The sequence below is a fragment of the Aspergillus japonicus genome (genome assembly GCF_003184785.1).
Source record: "Aspergillus japonicus CBS 114.51 unplaced genomic scaffold BO86scaffold_83, whole genome shotgun sequence".
Taxonomy (NCBI): Eukaryota; Fungi; Ascomycota; class Eurotiomycetes; order Eurotiales; family Aspergillaceae; genus Aspergillus; species Aspergillus japonicus.
This window is the reverse complement of record NW_020291720.1, coordinates 12,469-33,195: the sequence shown is the minus strand read 5'-3', so window position 1 is coordinate 33,195 and position 20,727 is coordinate 12,469. Positions and strand designations below refer to the sequence as shown.

The 20,727-nt window shown below is 50.5% G+C and overlaps 4 protein-coding genes across 4 annotated transcripts; 1 reads left to right on the top strand and 3 right to left on the bottom strand.

Annotated features, from left to right (window-relative positions):
- Positions 1-415: 415 nt before the first annotated feature.
- BO86DRAFT_413473 (uncharacterized protein) lies at positions 416-1,234 on the bottom strand (the record flags this gene model as incomplete). Its single annotated transcript, XM_025674744.1, has 2 exons — positions 837-1,234; positions 416-763 (listed from the first exon to the last, which is right to left on the bottom strand). Exons 1-2 carry the CDS (start codon positions 1,104-1,106, stop codon positions 416-418), a joined length of 618 nt encoding a protein of 205 aa, XP_025522876.1. The 5' UTR covers positions 1,107-1,234.
- A 235-nt stretch (positions 1,235-1,469) lies between these two features.
- Positions 1,470-2,690, top strand: BO86DRAFT_324370 (uncharacterized protein; the record flags this gene model as incomplete). The annotated part of the gene is made up of 1 exon (XM_025668471.1): positions 1,470-2,690. The coding sequence occupies one exon, from the start codon at positions 1,470-1,472 to the stop codon at positions 2,688-2,690; it is 1,221 nt and encodes a 406-aa protein (XP_025522875.1).
- Positions 2,691-4,595: 1,905 nt separating this feature from the next.
- On the bottom strand, positions 4,596-6,751 carry BO86DRAFT_383378 (kinase-like protein; the record flags this gene model as incomplete). The annotated part of the gene is made up of 7 exons (XM_025670837.1): positions 4,596-4,906; positions 4,973-5,081; positions 5,121-5,338; positions 5,884-5,899; positions 6,297-6,385; positions 6,458-6,690; positions 6,744-6,751. 7 exons carry the CDS (start codon positions 6,749-6,751, stop codon positions 4,596-4,598), a joined length of 984 nt encoding a protein of 327 aa, XP_025522874.1.
- A 10,188-nt stretch (positions 6,752-16,939) lies between these two features.
- On the bottom strand, positions 16,940-19,998 carry BO86DRAFT_393037 (mitofusin). Its single transcript, XM_025672934.1, has 4 exons — positions 19,948-19,998; positions 19,817-19,865; positions 17,680-19,721; positions 16,940-17,624 (listed from the first exon to the last, which is right to left on the bottom strand). The coding sequence occupies exons 1-4, from the start codon at positions 19,985-19,987 to the stop codon at positions 17,266-17,268; spliced, it is 2,490 nt and encodes an 829-aa protein (XP_025522873.1). The 5' UTR covers positions 19,988-19,998; the 3' UTR covers positions 16,940-17,265.
- Positions 19,999-20,727: the final 729 nt, after the last annotated feature.

Genomic DNA, 20,727 nt, shown 5'->3' with positions numbered 1-20,727 from the left:
AGACTTGTAATATAGATGTAATTGAGCAACCTGGGCCAATAAAGGATAAGAGGAGAGTTACGTAGAAGTTAGTAGTATCTCCAATACTGATTTCAGTACAGGTGCGGTAGCTGTTGGTTCGTCCGAATGGGTTTACCGGGATCATTGAAGTTTCTGCAGAGGGTAGGGGAGGTGTATTCGGACTATCGGAAACAAAGTAGACTTTAGGACTTCTGTGCCGGACATCGGCTTCACGGCGAACCAAACACACTAAGCTGAAGACATTGTAGAATGGTCTGAGAGCATTTGATTGAGCAACATTCCTACGATGCCTGTATAGGAGCCTGTAATTGTCCCGCCGCGTTCAGCACCCAATCCCTCTCGTGATCTTCTCCAAGACAGAACAACCACAGTATCCCCCCGCCCCAATTGAAAGCTATCCAACTTCGCCAACCTCCGAGACCGTGTCTCGGCCGTCTAAAGCCGCCTTCAGAAGTCGAATGATCTCGTCGAGCTGCGCGCTCTGGCGCTGGTTCACCTGCACCAGCTCCCGCAGCCGGCGCAACGACTCCTCGTCCAGGCGCAGCTGGGCCCTCTGGGTCTCGATCATGGTCTTGAGGAGAGCAACCCCAGTCTTTTTAGATGGGGCTGGCTCTTGGAGTGATTGGGTGCAGTCGCGGAGGATGAGACCCGTGAGGCGCAGGATTTCGATTTCCGGGTGGAAGACGCCGAGCCAGATGATGACCGTTTCTAGTGTGCTTTGAGCTGGGGCGGAAGTACTAGCCTAGAGAATGAGTTTTGGGGTTAGTGAAGGAATAGGGGAAATCAAAGAGGGGGAAAGGAAATAGTTGACCGACCTTCTTCAGCTCCTCTGTGCTGGGAGACTGGGAGACCTTCTTCCGCAGAGTCTGGCTGCACATACCCAAGTGGATGGCATCTATATCCCCCAAAAGACTCTTGACGCAGAGCAGAAGCTCCGGCGGGAGGAGCTCGAACCTTGAGAGCGTTGGTTCTGATGGAGAACTGCTGCTACCGCTGCTGCTGCTTTCGGGGATGTCGACGTTATTCGTGGCATGCTCAGCTGCGCACTCACCCTGCTCTTCAATCGTAAAGGTGTCCAAGCTCATGTGGTTGGTGTTTCAGGCCTCGATCCGAATGTTGTTGACCATATAGACTGCTCATGGAGATCGAAGGAGGGAATAAAGGCGTTGTTGAATGGTGAAAGGGTGAAAGGTGCACCGTGGGAGGAGCGGAAATTGCGCAGATGACAACATGCGATTATGGTAGTTGGTCCCCGATGAACTCACTTTGGTGGCTGTGTACGGGATATAGCTCCGGTTACCGCTTAGAGGATTCTTTTCTCCTTCAAGTTCGAAAGAAAGTATTATACGATCAACGGAGTGTCTTATCGCCCGATTAAGGATAGATACAGCACAGAGCCGTCTAAGTTTGAGGGTGTCGAAGGATAGCCTCACGTAGCTGAAACCATCATGAAGGGCTTCAAAGACTGGCTTTCTCGGCCATTTCGTCTCTTACGCAGCCGCCCATACAACAAGCGACTTTCTGACCTGGAATTGCTACCGCCTGAACTGCTACTGCAGATCACAGACTATTTGGCCATCGTCGATACCATCTGCTTAGGTCTCTGCAGCCGAACACTACATCACTTCACGACAGGTCTCTGCGACCTGAGCCCAGTGCGGCGCAACAAGTCGTTAGCCCTCGCTGCCCTCAACCGGCTAGTCCGAGACTTCCCTCGGATGTTCTGTTGCCACTATTGTGCAAGACTGCATTCTATCACAGACGTCCTCCCCCCAGCGACTGATCAGATTATCTTCACAAAATGCCCGGACCTGGGAGCTCCATTTCTGTACCGGGGTGATGGTCCACTGCCTTCGCTAATGTGGTTCGTTAGGGTCCACTGCCTGCCCAGCGAGTACAGGTTCCAACACTGCCACCTGGCCGCCGTGCTGCAGAACCACTCGTGTGGCGGCCGCTGGGGGATCAGTTCCGAGTCATTGGCCTACACCGAGGTGGTTGACTATCCGGAAGACCCCGCCAGAACGACTTTGTTGTCAGTGGAAGGACGGGTCTACGTGCCTGCTGGGGCTCGCTCGACACCACTATCGCTAATTCTGCAGATACAGCAGTGGGTGCTATTTCATGATGACGACATCGTCTTCGCCGACTGGGACAATGATGTTCCTCTTTCAGTGTTCCATCGTCTGTTCATTTGCGGAGGGCAGAAGCTGGGCACTGCGGCGGTAATGGACGCCATTCGATCTGTTGTCCAGCAGCGGGGATTCTCTTCTCTGGACGAGCAACCGTCTTCCGCTGCGGGATATATGCGGTGCTCACTTTGCGAGGTCGAGTTTCAGATTTCCCTTGAGGACTGTGGCAAGGATGGCAAGGCAGTGATCATTACCAAATGGCTAGACCTTGGGGCGGGGATGGATCTCGAAGACTCAAAGTGGAAGAAGAAGGCCACTTTCGATCCCTCTGGGCCTCGCGGAGGGCTTGATCCAACGATGGCGAGCTCCGGGGAGGTGCGTCGGTTGTTTTGTGAAAGCTCGGATCGAGAGAGTGACCCTACACGGCGAAACAAATCATACTTAGTTGGGAGGCAATACCGTCGCACAATGCGCAAGAGCAGCTGGGATTTCTTGTACTATACCCCTCATCCTATTGCTCGTCGTGGACGAAGAATTTGAAAGCGAGACATGTTGCTGTCTGTGTATTACCAGTAGCACCCCGGTAGTGCGTACATTGGATTCGAATGTGGAAGGTCTCTGCTGCATGAGATTGGAGAAGGCTATGTTCGATGAGAGAGGAGTCACCCTGCTGTTGAATTGTGGTGTTGACTTACCGTAAGGTACTCAGGGTCATAATGTCCAGTTTCAGGAAAAATGATGCGAGCGATCTTGAGCGGTAGTGAGTTTCATAGATAGATGCTGCGAAGTTGGCGGCGGTTGTTTGGTATGAGTAGCTAGTCTACTGTAGCTACTATACACCGGCCTCTTCTCTTTTTCTTTTCTTTCCCTTTCTCACTCCCTCCCTCCGTTCTTCCTCGCCTGCTTACTTGTTCCCCCACAATCAACAAACGCCTTCTTGATGAGTTGTACACTACTTCCCTTCAGCAAATGCTTTGAGTCATGTTTCAGCCTGTCCATTAAACTTCAATTTGACCGTGTGAGAACTTCGAATCCAACTCGAAGAAGGCAGCACTTGCTGCTAGAGGAAGACTTTTTCTGCGAGCATCAGCCTTGCTCATGGCAACAGCTCCCCCAGGAAGAAGCATACTGGTGTTCATCCTGCGTCCTTGTCTCTCCTCAATGAACAGCCTTACGATCACCACCCTCCAAGCAAACACATTTTCAACGCTGCTCACTGAGGAGAGCCAAGGGCGAGGGTTCTGCGACCACCACCCGTCGAATGAAAACATCCCCAATAACTACGTCGGGAAGACCTGGCCAAATCTTTCTATCACCTGGGGCAAGGGCTTCACCAAGGAGTAGAACAAGAAGTTGCGTGGATCTACGAATACCACCCTTCGAACCAAACTACCACCGAATACACTTCCTACGTCCACGCCCTTGGCTCTCCGCAGTACACCGTTTACAACCACTATCATCCAAGCAAACAAATTCCCTCTGTCCACTGAGGAGATCTGAGGGCGTAAGTCCTACGACCCTCACCCATCGAGCGAATACATCCTTTATGCCTACGCTGAGAAGGCCTCGCGAGATCTGTCAATCGCCCGGGGCCAGGGACTTACCAGAGAGAAGAACAAGAAGACGTGTAGACCTACGAATACCACCGTTCGAACCGAACAATCACCACCAAATACACCTCCTACGCTCATGCCCCTGGCTCTTCTCAGTGAGCAGCCCTACAACCACCACCCTCCAAGCAAAAACATTCCCGACACTGCTCACTCAGGAGGGCCAAGGGTGGAAGACCCTGAAACTGCCACCCCTCAGATGAATAAACCTCCTACCTCCTATGCCCACGCCCCCCTTGGCTCTCCTCAGTGAGCAGCCTGACGACCGCCATTCTTCGAACAAACATATCCACTCAGCTTACTGAGGAGAGCCAAGGGCGTAGGTCCTACAATCACCACCTATCGAATGAATACATCCCCTATGCCTACGCTGAGAAGGCCTCGAAAGATCTGTCTATCACCTGGAGGGCTTCAATAAGGAAAAGAACAAGAGAAAGCGTGGATCTATGGCTACCCCAGGATAGGGCTGTAATGGTCACGTGATTGGGAAATGCTCTGAAGGGGGACAGAAAAGCTTCAGGGGAAAGCTTCCCGGGGGTAGGATAAGCTGGGGGAGGGGGAGGGGGAGGGGGTGTGAAGACCAGGAAGTACTGTATCTAGTCAGCTCTCTAGGGAATTTCCAGAGGGGTTTAGTCGGCGGCCACCGCTACTACAGTAAGAATACTTTGGCAAGAGAATTCCAGATTTGCTGAGTGGCTGCAACAGGTCCCCCCTAAGCCCAGGCATATTCGATAATGTTTCGCCAACCACAAACCACTAGATCCTAGTGTCTATAGTCCTCGCAATAAGGGTGTATTACTAGCACGACCAGGCTCTAGATATCCGTCTTGAAATCTCAACCACAGCCAAGGATCACCTCGGGAGCACGGTAATCTGGTTGAATGGGGTAAATGCCCAGTTGCTTTCCTACCATTCCATCATAAGAAGGCAGTTCGTCGAGTCTTGTTACGAGCCCAAAGTCCGAGATTTTGGGGACCATATTCTTGATCTCTTTTGCATCAAGGGGCCCAAAGTCGTTACAGCAGCGGTAGATGGTCCGACCACTTTCGCCATCAATCTTATACTGCCTCGGCTGTTGTCGTTTGACAAAATTGGTTAGGATGTTTTCGTTCTCAAAGCTTAGCAGAATATTTTCTAGCTTCAGATCTAGTGGATAGATTAAATTATTTATGTCTCTACTATCGAAATGGAAAGATTCCGATTCGTACTCACCTGTGTGGACAACCTTGCACTCTGAGTGAAGAGAATCGAGACCCACGAGGAGAAAGTAGATGTAGGCTTTGGCAATGGGCAGGGGAAGCTTGCGATCAACGAAGCGCTTCTACAAGATTCAGAGTGGCTCTCGCATCGGCTCGTATACGAGGCACATGTGCTTTCCCTGCGGACCCGGAATCTCGAAGTCATCCAGACACGTCCGGAGAATCACCCCCCAACGATGCTCCGGATTCTGTTGCGAGACGTGCTTTTCAATCTCCCTTTCATGCAGGGCACTGTCACCGTCGTTGCTGTTGATGATTTTCAGGGCCACCGTCTCTTCAGGTTGCCATCGGAACTTGGAAATGTCGCGGGCGAGCCAGACTGTTGATTGCGATCCCCAGCCTATCTTGAAAAGCAATGAAACCTCTGTGCTAGGATCTTCCCAGGCTTTGCTGGGTAATATGCTGCTGAATCATAGTCAGGGCACAGCTCCTCATCGACGAGTTCCTGCTGAGGAATTGGAGGCCCTGGCTATGGCGGTGATCGCCAGAGCGACTTCTTGGCGAAGGAGAAGATGGTACGTCGCGAAGCCAGGGGCAGTCGCTGGAGGAGCAACATTAGTCATGTGTGTGCTCGCGACGCTGTGGAGATCGTTCAATTGCCAGGTCAAGATATGTCAGTCAAGGTACGGTGTGGCTGAGCTGCCTCGGAGTAGATTAACCGCCACGAGGGAAGCGCGATGAGTAAGCGGGAAACACCGCTTCGACATATACGAATAGTAGTGGGCAAAATGCCTAGTGAGGTAAAGAAAAAAGTTGCTCGGAGATCAGAAGAGCCAAGAAACATTCGATAGGGTTATTGATTGTCTATCGATTCTGTTTTGGATAGAGGGATGGATGGATGAAATAGGAGGCTGGCCAGCTTACGGATGCCGGAAGAATACTAGGACCGGATCAAGAGGTGGATATCAACAACATCCATAAGTGTAGAGCAGAGTAACTTACTCAATGCACTTTAGCTTCATAGTGCCAGGGGCTCAATTCGCTCCAAACTACCTCTGGTTCCATATATCGTGTTGCTTGAGTACATTCGCGCCCACCAGAAGTCCTGCTACTACTAATAACCCACAAAATCAAATGGATCGCCCGAAGCTAGCAAGTAGCGCTGCGCAAGTTCAAATGAGATGCAAGGAAGGAAAGCTCACTCCCTGTCTAAAACAAAGGAGAGTTTAGGGTAGAGGCCCCGAAGAACGATCTCAGCATTGATCGGTGCATCCTCCTTTCATCTCTCGGCATGTCTTGGCCCTGGGACCTCAACCCGACTTGTCTTTACGACTCACCTGGATGAAGTCAAAACGCCCTTGGATGGTAGCGCACTCGTTCTCCTTCGTGATCCATTCGATATACCGCGGCTCCGACGAGATTACACCTGTGATCAATACTTTGTCGCCATCGAGCGAGATTCGGAACTCACTCCGCCGAAACGTTGCTACATACATACCCTCCGGGACGCTGCCCCGTTGCCCGCCGAATTTCGTGATACCGGTCGCCGCGACAGGTCTCTCTGTATTCAGCAAGCTGCAGGGGAAGAGCGGGCCCAGTTTGAAAATGTAATTCTGGCCGTCTACGACGAATATCGCCCAGGTTTCGTCATTACCTCTCTCATTGGGATCGTATTGCATGAATCCTGGGGTTGTCGCGTCGCGAGTTAGCCGTCTCCGCTCTCGCCTCCCCCTAAAGAAAGAACAAATCAAATCAAGGAATAACGAAACAAAGAAAACACATACCGCGCCATGTGGTAGGCAGTTGCTCAAGCTTGAACAGAGTGATGTTGACCCCTTTCTCCCAGAGGTTGGCCTGAGCCTTGACTGCACCGTCTTCGATGCCGATGGAAAATGAGCTGTCCCCAAAGCCGACACCCGTGGCGAATTTGTCATGAACCCCGTCGTGGATATTGCCAGCGAACGGTTTCAGAGATTTATACGTTCCGAAAGCCTTGACACCGATCTTGCCGTTAATGTTCCCCGAAATCTTGTCGACGTCACCCTTGATCTAAAGAAATCCAAGCCGATTGATGCATGAGTACGCAATACTAGCGGATGGGCTTCAAACAGGCAGCCACGTACGATGAGAGTTCCGAGCTTCTATTTCGATACTCGACTGCGTCAGTCCTTTGCCGTTCGTGCTTGCCTCCATAAGGCTGAGATGGATAAGCGGTTCAGACACGTAACGCCAAAAAATCTCTCCTCGTAGTGAACTATCAAGTCATATACAAGTCAATCTCTCTTCGCAGTAGATCAGGATAGTGGTTATCCCGGAGTACGAACGAGTATTATCATCGGAATTTGACATTGTTTCAGGCTTCCCAGGCGGTAGGAGTGCGCGGAGTAAGTTTGTTGTTTGAAGCACCGCTATGTGAGGGCGGAGCGGATGGTTGCAGTGCAGAGGAAAGCTCGTGGGTGCGTCTCACTTGAAGAGGATGGTTTTATTTATACCTGTCAGTTCTTAGTGAGTTATCACGTTTCACCAGTCTTCTCTGCCCCCTCCCCACTGCACCTCAAGATTCTAGCTGAAAACGGACGGCATGAGCTGAAAACGGAAGACTTCAAGGTTCCCGAGTCAAGTCATGCCTGTCACATCCAAAAAGCAAACTCCACACTCGGGCAGTCATGTCCAGCTCCGCCATCTGTGTCTGACACTTCAAAAAGATGCCCGTGGATACCACATTACTCCACCCGGGGGAGTGGGCCTACGAATCAGAAGCCTACCCCAACTGAACTATACCCAATAGTCGATGACACCATGTCGATTCTCATATGACAAATCGTAATGTCTCAAGTTAATCTGCACATCGCCCCGCATTTCCTACAGATCCATGTGTCAAGTGCATAGTACAAATCGATGCATTGATGTCTGATGAGGCAAACATGCACATACCCCTCCTTCGCCGGGTAGATTGACAACTCATCGAAACCACTCAGAGATCTGGACTCATTATTGAAAAGGATTGTCTGATTTAGACTGAATTGAACACAGAATAGTAAGCTATCTGATCACGAAAAGGTGTACATGTCCCAAGGACGTGCATGTGTGATGAATCCAGCGACGCGAGACTATCTGGGCGAGGAACTAAACAACATGACCGTGGCGGGCGGTGAGTAGACTGGCTATTGAGGCTGACAACATGCATCGTTGCGTAATTTGTACATCACATCCTGTGAGATGGATGAAACCAGGTCATCTTGCTAATGTAGCTCATGCTCATCATTGGAGCTTTACTTCCAGTAACTTTTATGCCGGATAATCTTCATGCCCCCCCCCCCCCCCCCCCTGTCTTCCTTGAATCCACAGAACCCCTAATGCTACAGCATATTATCCCCTCAGACCGAGCTTCTTCAACTTCCAGTGCTTTGGGGTCTCATCAACCTGAGTAGCGCACAGATATTCCGAAAAGTGGTTGCTTTCCCGCTTGGGGATGGGTAGATGTCATTGAACACAGATCTCCATTCGAGGCATCGCCTCGATTAACTATCCATACCAGGGAGACAGAAGGCTCTGGGGCGAGACACAGAGCAGGCGAAAACTGGTCTGCCCTGGACCCGTTGCGAGTGATACGTCACGCGATAATCGACGCCACGTTGGGTGTCTCGACGAGTCATATCAGATCTTTCGCAGGGTCCATGCAGCTAGATCCAGTTGTCCTCGACATTATAGTAGAGGTACAGAACTTTCCTTGTCAAAGGCCTCCCCGTAGACAAGACATAATGTGGAGGTAGTTTCTGGCGGAGTGTTCGACTCAGGAGCTTTCTCACCTCTAACCTAAGCATTGTAGAGTCTATGTCAAGATCTTTGTCATGATAGAAAATATGCGCGGGATGAACGTAGCCTTAGTCGGCTAGGAGAACCCGAGAGCTTGAATCATGGTTCTACGGCAAACCTCCTCATTGTAGACACCATGCGCAGGATGGACTGGCACTTTTATGGCTGTGATCCTTGCCCGGCTGACAGAATCAGCAAACCTGATAGCTTTGTTTCTGCGTCCAGACCATTGTCATCGTACACAATATGCGCGGGATGGACCAGTACTCTTATGCCTGTAGTCCTGCATGGGATTAGAAAAGCCGAGAACCAGATACCTCTGCTTTTGCTGTCCTAGCTATCATCATTTTAGACAATATGCACCGAGTTGACCAGGACTTGATTCATCTCCAATCCGCAATTGGTTGAGAGAATCGAATCGAAGAACTTGATTACCGAATCTGCCTCGTATCAGGCACTATGCGGTGAATTGACCAGTTTTTGACTGGAATCTGGAATCCGAGAGCTCGGTAACCCCTTTCAGTGTCCTGTCTTCGTCATAGTAGATGATATGCACTTAGTGGACTAGTGCCTTCAAGTTCTTAATTCCTCGTCCGTCGGCTGGATGACTCTAAGAGCTTGATCTCTTTGTCTAGAACTTCGTCATCGTAAAAGATATGCGCTGGATTGACCAGTATTCTCATATCTATAACCCTTAATCCTTTGAGTGGATCCGAGAACTCGATAGATTTGCTCCCGTGTTCTGGACCTCGTCATTGTAGACACCATGCACGGGATCGACCAGTTCGTGCGAGCAAGATTTCATATATGCATATCGAACCAGGCGGCTAAGGCAAGTTAACTTAACTTTGACTTGGTACTCTTGTCTTAACGTCTTCTCCTTCTGTCAAGGAAGCTTGTATTGAAGACGAATAGCTCAATTTGTAGAGCAACCGAATTGACATCTCCGTCAGGGTTGGAACGTTCAGACCGTAGTGATGAAGAGGTCACAAACAGTTGGCATGTTCAGATTCGAGACGTTTTTTACTCATCGATATCGACCAGGTAATCAATATATCGCCGGTTGTCCGAGAGAAGTCGGCGTTCCAACGATATACCCCGGCGTTGGTCATGCGAACGCCCTTTAGGGTTAGTGATGAAAGCCAGTTGCAATCCGTGGAACATCAAGCCCCGACTTCGGCTTCTGCTTTGTCCTTTTTCCGTCTTGCATGTGGAAAAGTATCAACGCAATCGCTGATCTTCACATAGACGATCCATCCTTATGGCCGATATCGTGTGCATCGGTCAGTCTGCGCAGCGCCAAGATTAGATCAGTCAGAGTCAGAGATATGCAGACGGGGAGGGTCCGCGTACGTGTCAACTGCTTGAATTTTCCATCTGCTTCCGCTAGTCAAGAGGCTATGCTTTTCCTCTGTGTCCAGCTTGGCAGCACAAGAAATTTGCACCATACCGCAGACCGTCGACGGGTGTGCTCGAGAGCCCATCTTATCTCTTTCAACTTATTTGCCTGAGAATTGGTCTGTTGATCAGTCCCAGTCTGGATAGTTCTTGACCCGCTATTTGATTGTCCTTCCACTTATTATGTTTGGCTCGTAATCCCTGTTAACAAGGACGGGAATCATCGCACCCGTTCGATCGTCGCCGTTGGTAGGAGTGTCCTAAGCCATGCGATATAGTGTCAGTCAAGCTTTCTTTACTTTGGAAGACAGAAGGAGTCAATAATTACCTTGCTAGCACTGGGAAACGAGAACACATCGTGGTTGGCGTCACTCTCTTGACTATTCAGTTTCAGCACAGCCTCAACGGACCTGGGAGCGAAGGATGTATTGTACCTAATATTTGCTCAAGCTATCGTGTATAGATAGTCATCTTCGCTCGTGTAGCGATAGAAATTGCCAAGCCCCAGAGATGGCACAAGCCCAGATTCTGGACAATCTCCCTGGGAATGTTCTGCTTATGCAGTTTCGGATCTGATGTTAAAGTATTCTTTGCGGCCTGCGTCCTTGTTGAGCCACTGTGAGCCTCTTTAAGCTCCCCAGAGAAATTTCCTCAAGCTGGATTCCTGGCAGAAATCCTTCTATCTATCATAAGCAGCTTGGAGCTCAAAGGGCTAAGTCTGTTGCACGTATGGTTTAGATTCAATTCCATAAAACCATCTGCCTCAATGGTTCCAATGTTATCGCGAGAGCTACCAAGGGGTAGAAAGAAAGATTCAGAATCTGCGAGTCACCGCGTGAGTCACCACAGAGTAGACAGAAAGAGTGGTAATCTCAAAGCAAACGAAATGGTATCAGGGAGTAGAAAGAAAGATTTGAGGCATTGGAATCTCTCGTAACAGGTATAGGCGTGTTTCGCATTTGAGGCTGCAATTCTAGCGAGTTGAATCGAACGCCCTCCGAACGCTTTATGTATGTCACGATGAGAGAAGACTAGGAGATGGTCAACTAAATCGAGTCTATCAGACTTGCAACTCTTCATCGACCAACTGCTGTAATTGGGTGTTCCGTACAGCTTGGTCCCCGAATGAACAGGGGCTGTAGGTTGATCCTATGATTCCATCACTGACAATGGAAATGACTGGGATATTCTCCCATGTTGCAGCGCCTTGGCTCAGTTGCAACGAAATTGCGTTGGTAGTACGATCAGTGCTCGTACTATTCTTGCCTAAAGGCATTCATTTGGCTGTCCTGTGCAAATTCATGCTTGGTCGTTCAGCGCTCCGTTCGAACCTTGGAGAGCAACTGGGCCCTTCTTCAGACCATTCGCAATTGGCGGATGCTCCATTGAATAGTTCGTTAGCTTGTAGATTCTCTAAGCGGGACGAGGCATGATGATTTGTAAGGCTTTTATCTTGCTCACAAAAAACCACCACACCTTAGAACGGAAGGGCAAGCACGGCCATCGCTTAGGGCGGGAACCTTACCAGCCGTCTCTTTAGCCACCGAGATCGAAGAGTTACAACGATCGTGAAAGAGAGCGAAAAGAGATAAATGGAAGGAAAATGCGATCCAAAGAGAGACAGTCGCCTGAGATAAAGTCAAGTGGGCGTTGAAATCCAGGTAGAGCCACAGAAGGGGCACTCTGCCCAGATTGGATACCAGCGAAACAAGGGCCCTGAAATTCGACTTAAAGCTAAGGTCAAGCGATAAGATCAGGAAGCCTGAGGCGAGACTATTCAAGCAACTGGCAATGATTTCTTGAGTTGACTCAAGATCACAACCGAGTCCAACAATCTCAGATATTTCTTGTGCTTATCCAAATAGGTAAAAGCATTTGAATAAGGAGAGTTTCTATCACTCGCTTTTAAGCACGAGGTGGTAGTAGCTCTGGTAACGAAAGACTATATTGTGTCTGAACCGTTCATACAGATGGAATCCCGATTCTGGATTGCGATATCTTCACCCCAGCGGATGTGCCAAATTCTTTTTTTCCGATCACTGGCATGGGTCTACATCTGAAAGGCGTAAGTGGCATGCTGAATGAGGATCAGGCTGCTCTCAGTTGTTTTCTATATGATGCCTGATAGCCGTTCATAAATCTTTCGGACACACTTGTCGAATCCTCTATCGTGATTCCTTTCTGACCGAGGTGTTATGTTCCCCGAATCAAGGACATTCTGCATGACATGGTCATGTCGGTGAGCTCATAGGCGCCTTTCATGTCTTGCTTCTGTAATGACTGGTCTTTGCAGCTCGTGCTGACAGTGAAAGAGCCACGTTTGAAGCCGGCATAGGATCATTATTGAGCTCGAAGCTTTCCCCGGAGTCTTCTCCTGGCTGCTGTAGATCACAACTGCAGTATGGATGATTATTGCTACCGAGCGTAGTCGACTAATTGGTCAGGAGGGTATAGCCATGTGAAAGGTCACCACAGAATCCGGTTTCCGCTGAGAACGCCACCTCGAGGCTCTCTTGGCGTGCAACTGAACGGCAATGTATAAGCAGTCCGCTACAGGTCGCTTGATTCAAGCCAGGAGATGGAAGATGAAGACCCGGACAAGCCTTTCTTCTCCACAGAATATCTATGAGCATGAGCATAGAAAAAGAAATAGTCGAACCTTGGGTCTTGCGTTATTGCAGGATCATCCCTTCAGTGTCAAAGTCTGCTGGGTATCTAAACAAGTGTACACTCTTTGCGTAGGATTTGAATGGGCAAGACAACACAAGCACGGATAAAATAGACGTCGGGCGACGGCCAAGATGGTCTGTTGATCTGTGTTGCCACCGGCAAAGTTGCTACTGCAACTGTGATCCAAAGACTGAATGAATAGTCTCTGATTCTGGCCACATGCTCCGAATCGGTCAACGATCGAGCCAGCACAAGCATAGGCATCACAGACGTAGATCGTAGGTCCACTGGATAATGGTCGATCCAACGAGCACAGGAAGAATAGACGTTGGCTGATAGCCAAGATAATCTGTCGATGTACCTGCCCACTGGCAATAAACCGCTATTGCAAGTGAGGTCTACGGACTTAGTAGCCCCAAGCTCTTTGCTTTTGTGCCCAACTCAAGAAGAGACCCGAAGAAGATGATAGTAGCATCTTCTCCGGATCGAAAAAGAGACCTGAAAGTGTCGATAATAATATTAACCCTTCCATTCCAATCAGGGAAAACATCGCCCAGACTGAGAAGGGTGAATTAATGGCCCGCAGGCATGACACACAGAGTATCTTTCTGCCAGTATCTTGGCTGCTGCGACTTGCCATGGTTTGTTGAAACAAGGTTCTCTGAGGGTGACCTCACAATGAGCTCTCATGATGGTGCAATGAGTATGACGCTGCAGTTGAGATACATGCCGGGTCCCAGGATCGACAAAGAGAAGTCCGACGCCGTTGGGGGCTCGCTGCAGGTTCATAACCACCTCACCTTGGCTATTGAAGCGCACTGTGTGGATTCGAGCACGATTAGCACATTTTCGAGGGAACAAATAGGCCATGCAGTTACTCACAGAAGCGTAATGGACCCAGTGACTTCAAAATAAACCCTGTGGCTGTTTTTACGCAAATTCTTGACAGCCAGCGCCATTGAGCTTCAATGATGGTAAGCTCCGAGAGGCTAGTGTTGTTGGCGGCGGCTCACCGGAGCTGCATTGCCACCATATCTAGCACTCTGATCGTACTGAATAGATTCGAGTAAGATTAGCATTTTGCCGAGGAATGGGTTAGGATAGGCAGTCACTCACGGGTGGGTAGTGTACCATTACATGTGGCTTTACAATGAGCTCTTCAGCAGACTTTCTGTAGAGTTTTAACCACCGTGATGAGGAGACAGCTCAGCTGGGCTGGGATACAGCGATGGCAAGCTCAAAGAGGCTGTCGTTGTTGGTAGCTCGCCGGAGGTTCTTCAATAACTCACCTGAGCCATCGGAATACACTGAGATTCGAGTAAGATTAGAGAATTGCTGAGGGAAAAAGGGGTAAGTAGATGCTCACGGGTGGGTAATGTTCCCAGTGACTCCAAATGAGCCATGCAGCAATGCTCATGCAGAGCCTTCATCTCAAGGATGGCAAAAAGCCAGACCCACTGAGCTACACTGAGGACAAGCTTGTCGAGTGGTGCCTCGAAGTACAGCTTCATGCATTTCAAGAGGTCTCCACGTGTGGGATAGGTCACCATGAGATATGGTTCTCTGAGGCAAGCAAGCATTGGATCAGAACCCGGTGAAGTGGTGGTCCCAAATCATTCTTCTCATCGTATTAACCAGAACCCAGTTTGTCCGAGTGTCAACAAACCGAGAAGTCGAGCTTCGACTTGAAGGTTGTGTCCAAATGCACGAACGCCTGAATTAACGGTGATGGTGGTGGCAGCAGCAGCGGCAACGGCAAGAGCTTTCCTCGCTGGCCTTTTCCTCACTCCTCTTCCGCACTCAGAGTGGACTTGTCAACAAGCCAACAAGTTGAACTGACATGCAGACTGTGCTGAAGAGTACGAACACTGAATCAACGTGATGGTGATGGTGGTGGCGGCAGCGGCAAAGGCAAGAGTTTTCCTCACCCCAGTTTCACTTCCGCACTCGGTGCAAACCAAGGCACTATTTGTAGACATCAGCATCAGATAAAATTGATTCGTACAGAAGTGTAGACATACCAATGCTCATAACGGAGCTATGATACGCAAAAGAATTCCCGAGTTCTGCCCAGGTAGTCTCTCGGACAATCAACATGGAGAGTGAACTGATCACCGTGGTGATGTGGCATCGAGTCCCAGTAAAGCGGCTCGAAGCAGCAAGTACCAGCTCAGCAGTGGTGCTAGAGTGACTTCTCACCAAGCAGGACACAAAATGCTCTCCAAGCTCTGACACATCTGACAGTGAGTGTGCTGTCCATCATGACATAGACAACTCACCAGACAGCAACCTGCTGGTATGAGGGTAGACCGGTCGCTGATAATGGAGGTGCAGCACTCATTCTGGGCAATGGGTCTTGAAAGACAGATGAAGCTGGGCAACTGAATTGGCTTGACTTGACAGTGGTGGGTAGAGTTGTCTTCGAGTTGCGCGAATGGAGAGAAGCCAGAAGCTGTGCAGTCCAGGAAAACATGTGACAATCCCCCCGGATGCCAGCGAAAGTGAGACAAAGGCAAAGAAAATAAGCTCTCAAATTCCCAGAGCAGAAAAAACCCTTCAGAAGTGAGGGGTGATTTCTAAAGCAAGAACAGATGACAAGACCGGACTGTCAAAACAGTCACAGGTAAAAGCAACGTAAGGAAATGACTTGATCACCGAGATGAGGAAGACTGTCAGTCACCGTACAAATATTGTGTAAGAAGAAACACACACGAATCCCTACTTTGAGAACTTGGATAATCCTTCAAAATGAACAAACCAAGGTTCATAGCTGTCGTCACCTTTGTGGACTCGCATACTGGTGGACCCCAAGACCACGCGAGCGATCGGTAAATTGGATTCTCTCGCACAACTTCTCGACGCGGACCTGATCTGATCTAGGTTCCTCGTGAGTTGCGAAAGAGAAAAACCCATTTGGCTTCGACGATCACCACCACTCTGAAGTACCGAAGTCTCACCCCTTGCATCTCGAACCCAATACTAGATCTTCGTCGCGAGAAGGCCAGCTCTCTGATATCCCGCGTATGCTCTCACATCGAGAACATACAAAGAACCCCGCATCTCTTCTCGTCGTTCCAGGTCAGTTGGGATCAAGCCCCGCTCACAAAGGCATGTTCTTTCCGTACCATGCATCGTATGAAAGTTAGAGGGTAAAAGAACATAGAGAATTGCAAGGTCTGAGTAGGAGGCCACGTGGAGCTGGGTGAAAAGAAGACTCAGAGATGGAAGACAGAACACCCCACACCGGGAGTCGTCGTTCCATGTCTTTCCGCTTGGTTCACCCAAGGCTGGAGCGACTCCTCCCACCACAAAGGTATGTCCTTTAGATGAACAGATGTATCATAAAAGAGAGAGAGAGAGAGAGAGAGAGAGAGAGAGAGAGAGAGAGAGAGAGCCAACAAAGGATACGGGAGATAGGAAAAGACTGAGTAGAAGACCACATGAAGTGGTGTGGGGTGTGGTGGGAAGAGGAGAGAGGGAGAAGGAAGAAAGGATCTGAGAGGGAGATGGAGGGAGTTTGAATAGACAACCTTCGGCTCGCTGAGGTCTTGAGTATACAATTAACAGGTGGACAACCTGTGAAGAAATGCGATCATTACTACTATTACCAGTGTATTCTGAGCTCTGAGAACTACCCTACTGACGGATTTGCCTTTCGTGGATTACCACAGTGACGGATTTACCCTCTGAGGACTACCCCGGTGACGGAATCGCCTTTGAAAACGACCCCAGTGACAGAATCCCCCCTTTTGCCGACCACTTCCGTGAGGGAATCATCCTCTGAAAACTGAAGCTGTGAAGAGATGTCTTTCAACTCTGCATTCATCAAGAAGTCGGGCGTGAAGAAGCCTTCTTTCAAGAACAGCCTGTCAAGAAGCCTACGTGCTACGGGACTACATCTGTGAGAAGATCGACTTAGGGCATGGTCAGAGTTAAGGGAAAAGCCGGTGCGGGACGGCACGCACGGACCGGCAGCCCACGTGGTCGGTACCCTGGTCCGTTGCCGGGGGCTTTGAATAGCTTCGACAACAATAACGCAGTTAGCGCCACTAGGATTAAGCGAGGCACATACACAAGATCTTATCTAGAATATCAATCTGATAAAGATTTTTTTCAAGTTATCTCTCGTCTGTGTGTAGCACACCAATCGTGCCATGATTACTGGGAAGAAGATAGAAGAAGAGGTAGAAGAAGAGGTAGAAGAAAGAAGAAAGAATAGAGCTGTAACTCATACACGACGGGATATTTTGGTGATAGAAAGAAGAAAAAGAAGGGGGCAGGGGAGGAAGGCGGCACAAGGCCCAAAGCACACCACACACACACACAGCAAAATGGGAATAGTAAAAAGTTCGTACAGCATCATTATGGTTTGTACAAGGAAAGGAAATCACCTGCGAAACCTCTAAACTACCCCATCCATGCTTAATGAGCCGCCGCAAGACCACCAGGTAGAGGAGCATCCAAGTCAATGCTCTCCACAGATCTGCGGTTCTCGCCACTCTCGCGGAAGAGATTCGAGAAGTACTTGCTGGCGGTCTCGCTTTCATGCTTGGTCTTGCTGACCTCGTGCTTGCGACGACCGAGGTCCTCAATGTCTTGCGCGAGGCTGGTCTGGAGGTTTCCGGCGGGCAGGCGCAGAATGCGGCGAACCTCGGAGGAAATACGCGTAGCGTTGGAGTGGACGTAGTCCATCTCTGAGAGAGTAGCTGCGAGCTTGCGGGAGAGACGAGGGGGAAGGGTGGTAGGGATGGTAGAAACCATCCAAGCAGCAGTCAAAGCGGCTAGGTTTACTGTTAGTGAAAATCCAACAAAAAAGGGAAAAGCAGAACAACGTACCAATTGCCAGAACACCAGGCAGGAAAAGCCGGCGCACATTGTTCGGTCCCAAGAACCGAACAGCACTGAACATGCTGTCAACCCAGCCAATGCCACCAAAGGCTCGGCCTCCGAGGACAGTCACGGCAGTCATCGCCATTCCCGTACCGGCCATCTTCTCTTGCCGCTCCCAGATACCGGAGATATCGAAGAAATCCCAAATCTCTACTTCGGTATCGACCTGTCTGGCAAGCGTGTGACGACGACCACGCCGGAACATCATGTCGGCGCGGAAGTTCAAAGGCGCAAACTTGTCTTCGCCGACGTGCAAAAGACCAATGTTCTGAATGAAGCCAACGCCCTTGACCGTCTTGTCCCGAGCATAGTCCTCGCAGTCCGCGACAGATGCGGCGATCTGATCCAGCATCGCCAATTTCAAGTCCTCGGCGTACTGGAATGCAGAGAACAGACCGGGGTACTCAACACCCAAGTCGGCTTCGGAGACGTGAGCAATGGTTTCACCCAAGCTAGACCGGGTGTGGTTGTAAACATCGTCGCATGACTCGTCGATGTACTTCTCAACCTGATCGCTGAGTTCCACCTTCTTCTTCTTGCCCTCTTCGTAAGCAGGTTCCAGCTCAGCCAGCTCGTCCGTGACGCGCTTAAGTTCAGCCTGGGCCACATCACGGTTGACTCCAGCCAGGGAGTTCAGATCCGCGAGCAAGTTCAGAAGATATGTCCGAGCAGGCGCCAGCTTCGAGCGAGAGCGCTTCTCCAGAACGAACCGGCGCAGAGAACCTTCAAGATTCTCGAAGTCCTGGATCTTCTGCCGCTGCTTGCCCTTGTCCTTGCCCTTTCCTTTATCCTCAGGCTCGTCATCATCAGAGCCATCATCGCCACCACCGCCCGAACTGGAAACAGAGACCGGAGGTGCCACGGGAATGGCGTTACTGGAGACGAAGTGGACCAGCTCGGCTGCCTCCTTATAGGTGCGAGGGCTGAGCTTGCCGATCTGGTCCAAAATCATCCGCTCACACCGCTGCTTGTCGCGAATCTGATCAAAACCGTTGACAACAATGAACATATAAGCCTTCTCGTGAGCAGCATTGAGGATGAACTCCTTCGCAGAAAGAGTGAAGTGATTAGCAGCGGAAACGACGAACACAACCACATCGATCTCCTCCTGTCGGGCAAAGACCGCCGTCGTCTTCAAGGAATCCGAGTTCAGACCAGGGGCGTCGATCAGCGCGATGTCCACAACTCCGTTGTTGAGCAAAGACTCATCGATCGTCCGCACATCCTTCACATAGACCTTGCACTGCATGTACTTTGAGTTGTCGATGACGATATCCTCCAGCTCATGCAGCCCATAGACGTCGTAGGTGCTCTCGTCGTTGCGGTTGTAGGGGACATCCTTGTGGACAGCATGCACCTCCTCCAGACCGCTGTTCTCACGGGCATCAAGAACCTCACAGAAGATGCTAGTGCATGGCTGCTGATCCTCGGGCAGAACCTTGCGGCGCAGCAGTGCATTACAAAAAGTCGATTTTCCGGCATTCAGATCACCGGTAATCAGGACCTTGCTGGAAGTATCCTCAATCCGATCCCGCAGCGAGAGGAGATGCTTGACGCTCTGGCTAATCTTTCCATCCAACAGTGACGCGATCGATGCCTTTTCCAAGGAGTGAACCAACTCGGCCTGCGACAGGGCTCCCAGCTTCAAGTCGAGTTTAAGAATCGAAAACTCCTGCGCGATCTGCGGGCTCATCAGCCGGGGCTCCGTGGGGACGCGACGCTGCGCGGCTGCGCTCGATTCCGCCAGATCCTCGCCGGCGGTCATCGTAGCGGCGCGCCGCATCTGGCCGGGACGGGGCATCGAATCCAGGGCGTCATCTCCGAAGAAGGACTGTGCCTTGTGCAGGGTTGGTTTGTCGTCGGGGGACTCGAGCTCATTCTGGACGGAGGGATAATGGGCGGGCCACTGCCGATTCATGTCCTGGAGTTCCTTCAACGTCTCAATAGTGCGCGTAATGGCGCGTCCGAGTTTGGTCCGGTTCGAGTTACTATAACCCCAAGTCTTAGCATATTTTCGACAGGTATCAGAGCAGACCGATGCGTGTCGCTGATGAACAGCACGACGAAACTAGGGCGCACGTACTAGAGTAACTGGTGCACATGGCTCGCGACGACCTGACGCTCGTGCTCAGCTGTAGATTCCGACGCGTTAGTTGAGACACCCTTTCAGAAGAACGGATCTTCTTCCACGAAGAGAATCAAAAAGAAACGCACCTGCCGGGTTCCATGCTCCAAGAGGGGAGGGCGCATGCATGGGAGTCGGGCTATCGACCATCAGATCCGCTCGCCATCCGCCACCAACCGCAGCGCCAGCATCACCATCGACCACGCTCCCACTAGGAATGCTGCCACCGTACCCGGAGTCCTCATGCAACGAGGCCATCAAGGCCGTTGCGCTCTCGGATGTCGAACCATTTCCGACGGTCATATACGCGGGCGGGGGTCTCGGGACGAACGAGGGGGTACCGTTCATGGCGGAGGAGTCCTCGGGCGACGGTTGCTGCTGGCTGGAAGAGGATCCGGCGGCAGAAGAGGAAGAAGAGGCGCCTTGGCCGGGGAAATACTCCTGACTCATGGCGAAAGGGTGGTTGTTTGCATGTGGGCGTAACCCCGTGGCTGGAAGAGTTGAATGAAAGGAAAGACAGAAAAGTCGCGGAGGGACGGAAGGAGTGGGAGTGGAAGTGGGAGTGGGTGCAGGTGCCGTGCACGGGAGGCGAGGGAGATTAGATTTGGCTTAGTGATGGAAGGATAAATGGATGGAACAGGAATGGAAGATGGAATAATGATTAATGCATGCACCAGAGTTGGAACAGCAGCAGCAGTACTGGAAAGCAGCAAGAAGCAAGCAATGAGAAGCACTCAGCAAATCATGGAAATTCCGCGCGGGAGGCAAAAGGCAAAGAGCAACGAAGGAAAATAATTCGTTCATTGTTGGCTGAAAAGGGTTTAGTGGGGGGAGGATTCAGTGTCGGGCCTGCATGTGACTGTGGGCGG

Bases quoted from the DNA above. Each gene is read 5' to 3' on its own strand.
- BO86DRAFT_393037 (XM_025672934.1), bottom strand. From the start codon at position 19,987: ATGCATGCGCCCTCCCCTCTTGGAGCATGGAACCCGGCAG. The intron at 19,722-19,816 runs GTACGTGCGCCC...TTGGGGTTATAG, and splicing joins CATGTGCACCAGTTACTCTA to TAACTCGAACCGGACCAAAC. The intron at 17,625-17,679 runs GTACGTTGTTCT...CAGTAAACCTAG, and splicing joins GCCTGGTGTTCTGGCAATTG to CCGCTTTGACTGCTGCTTGG.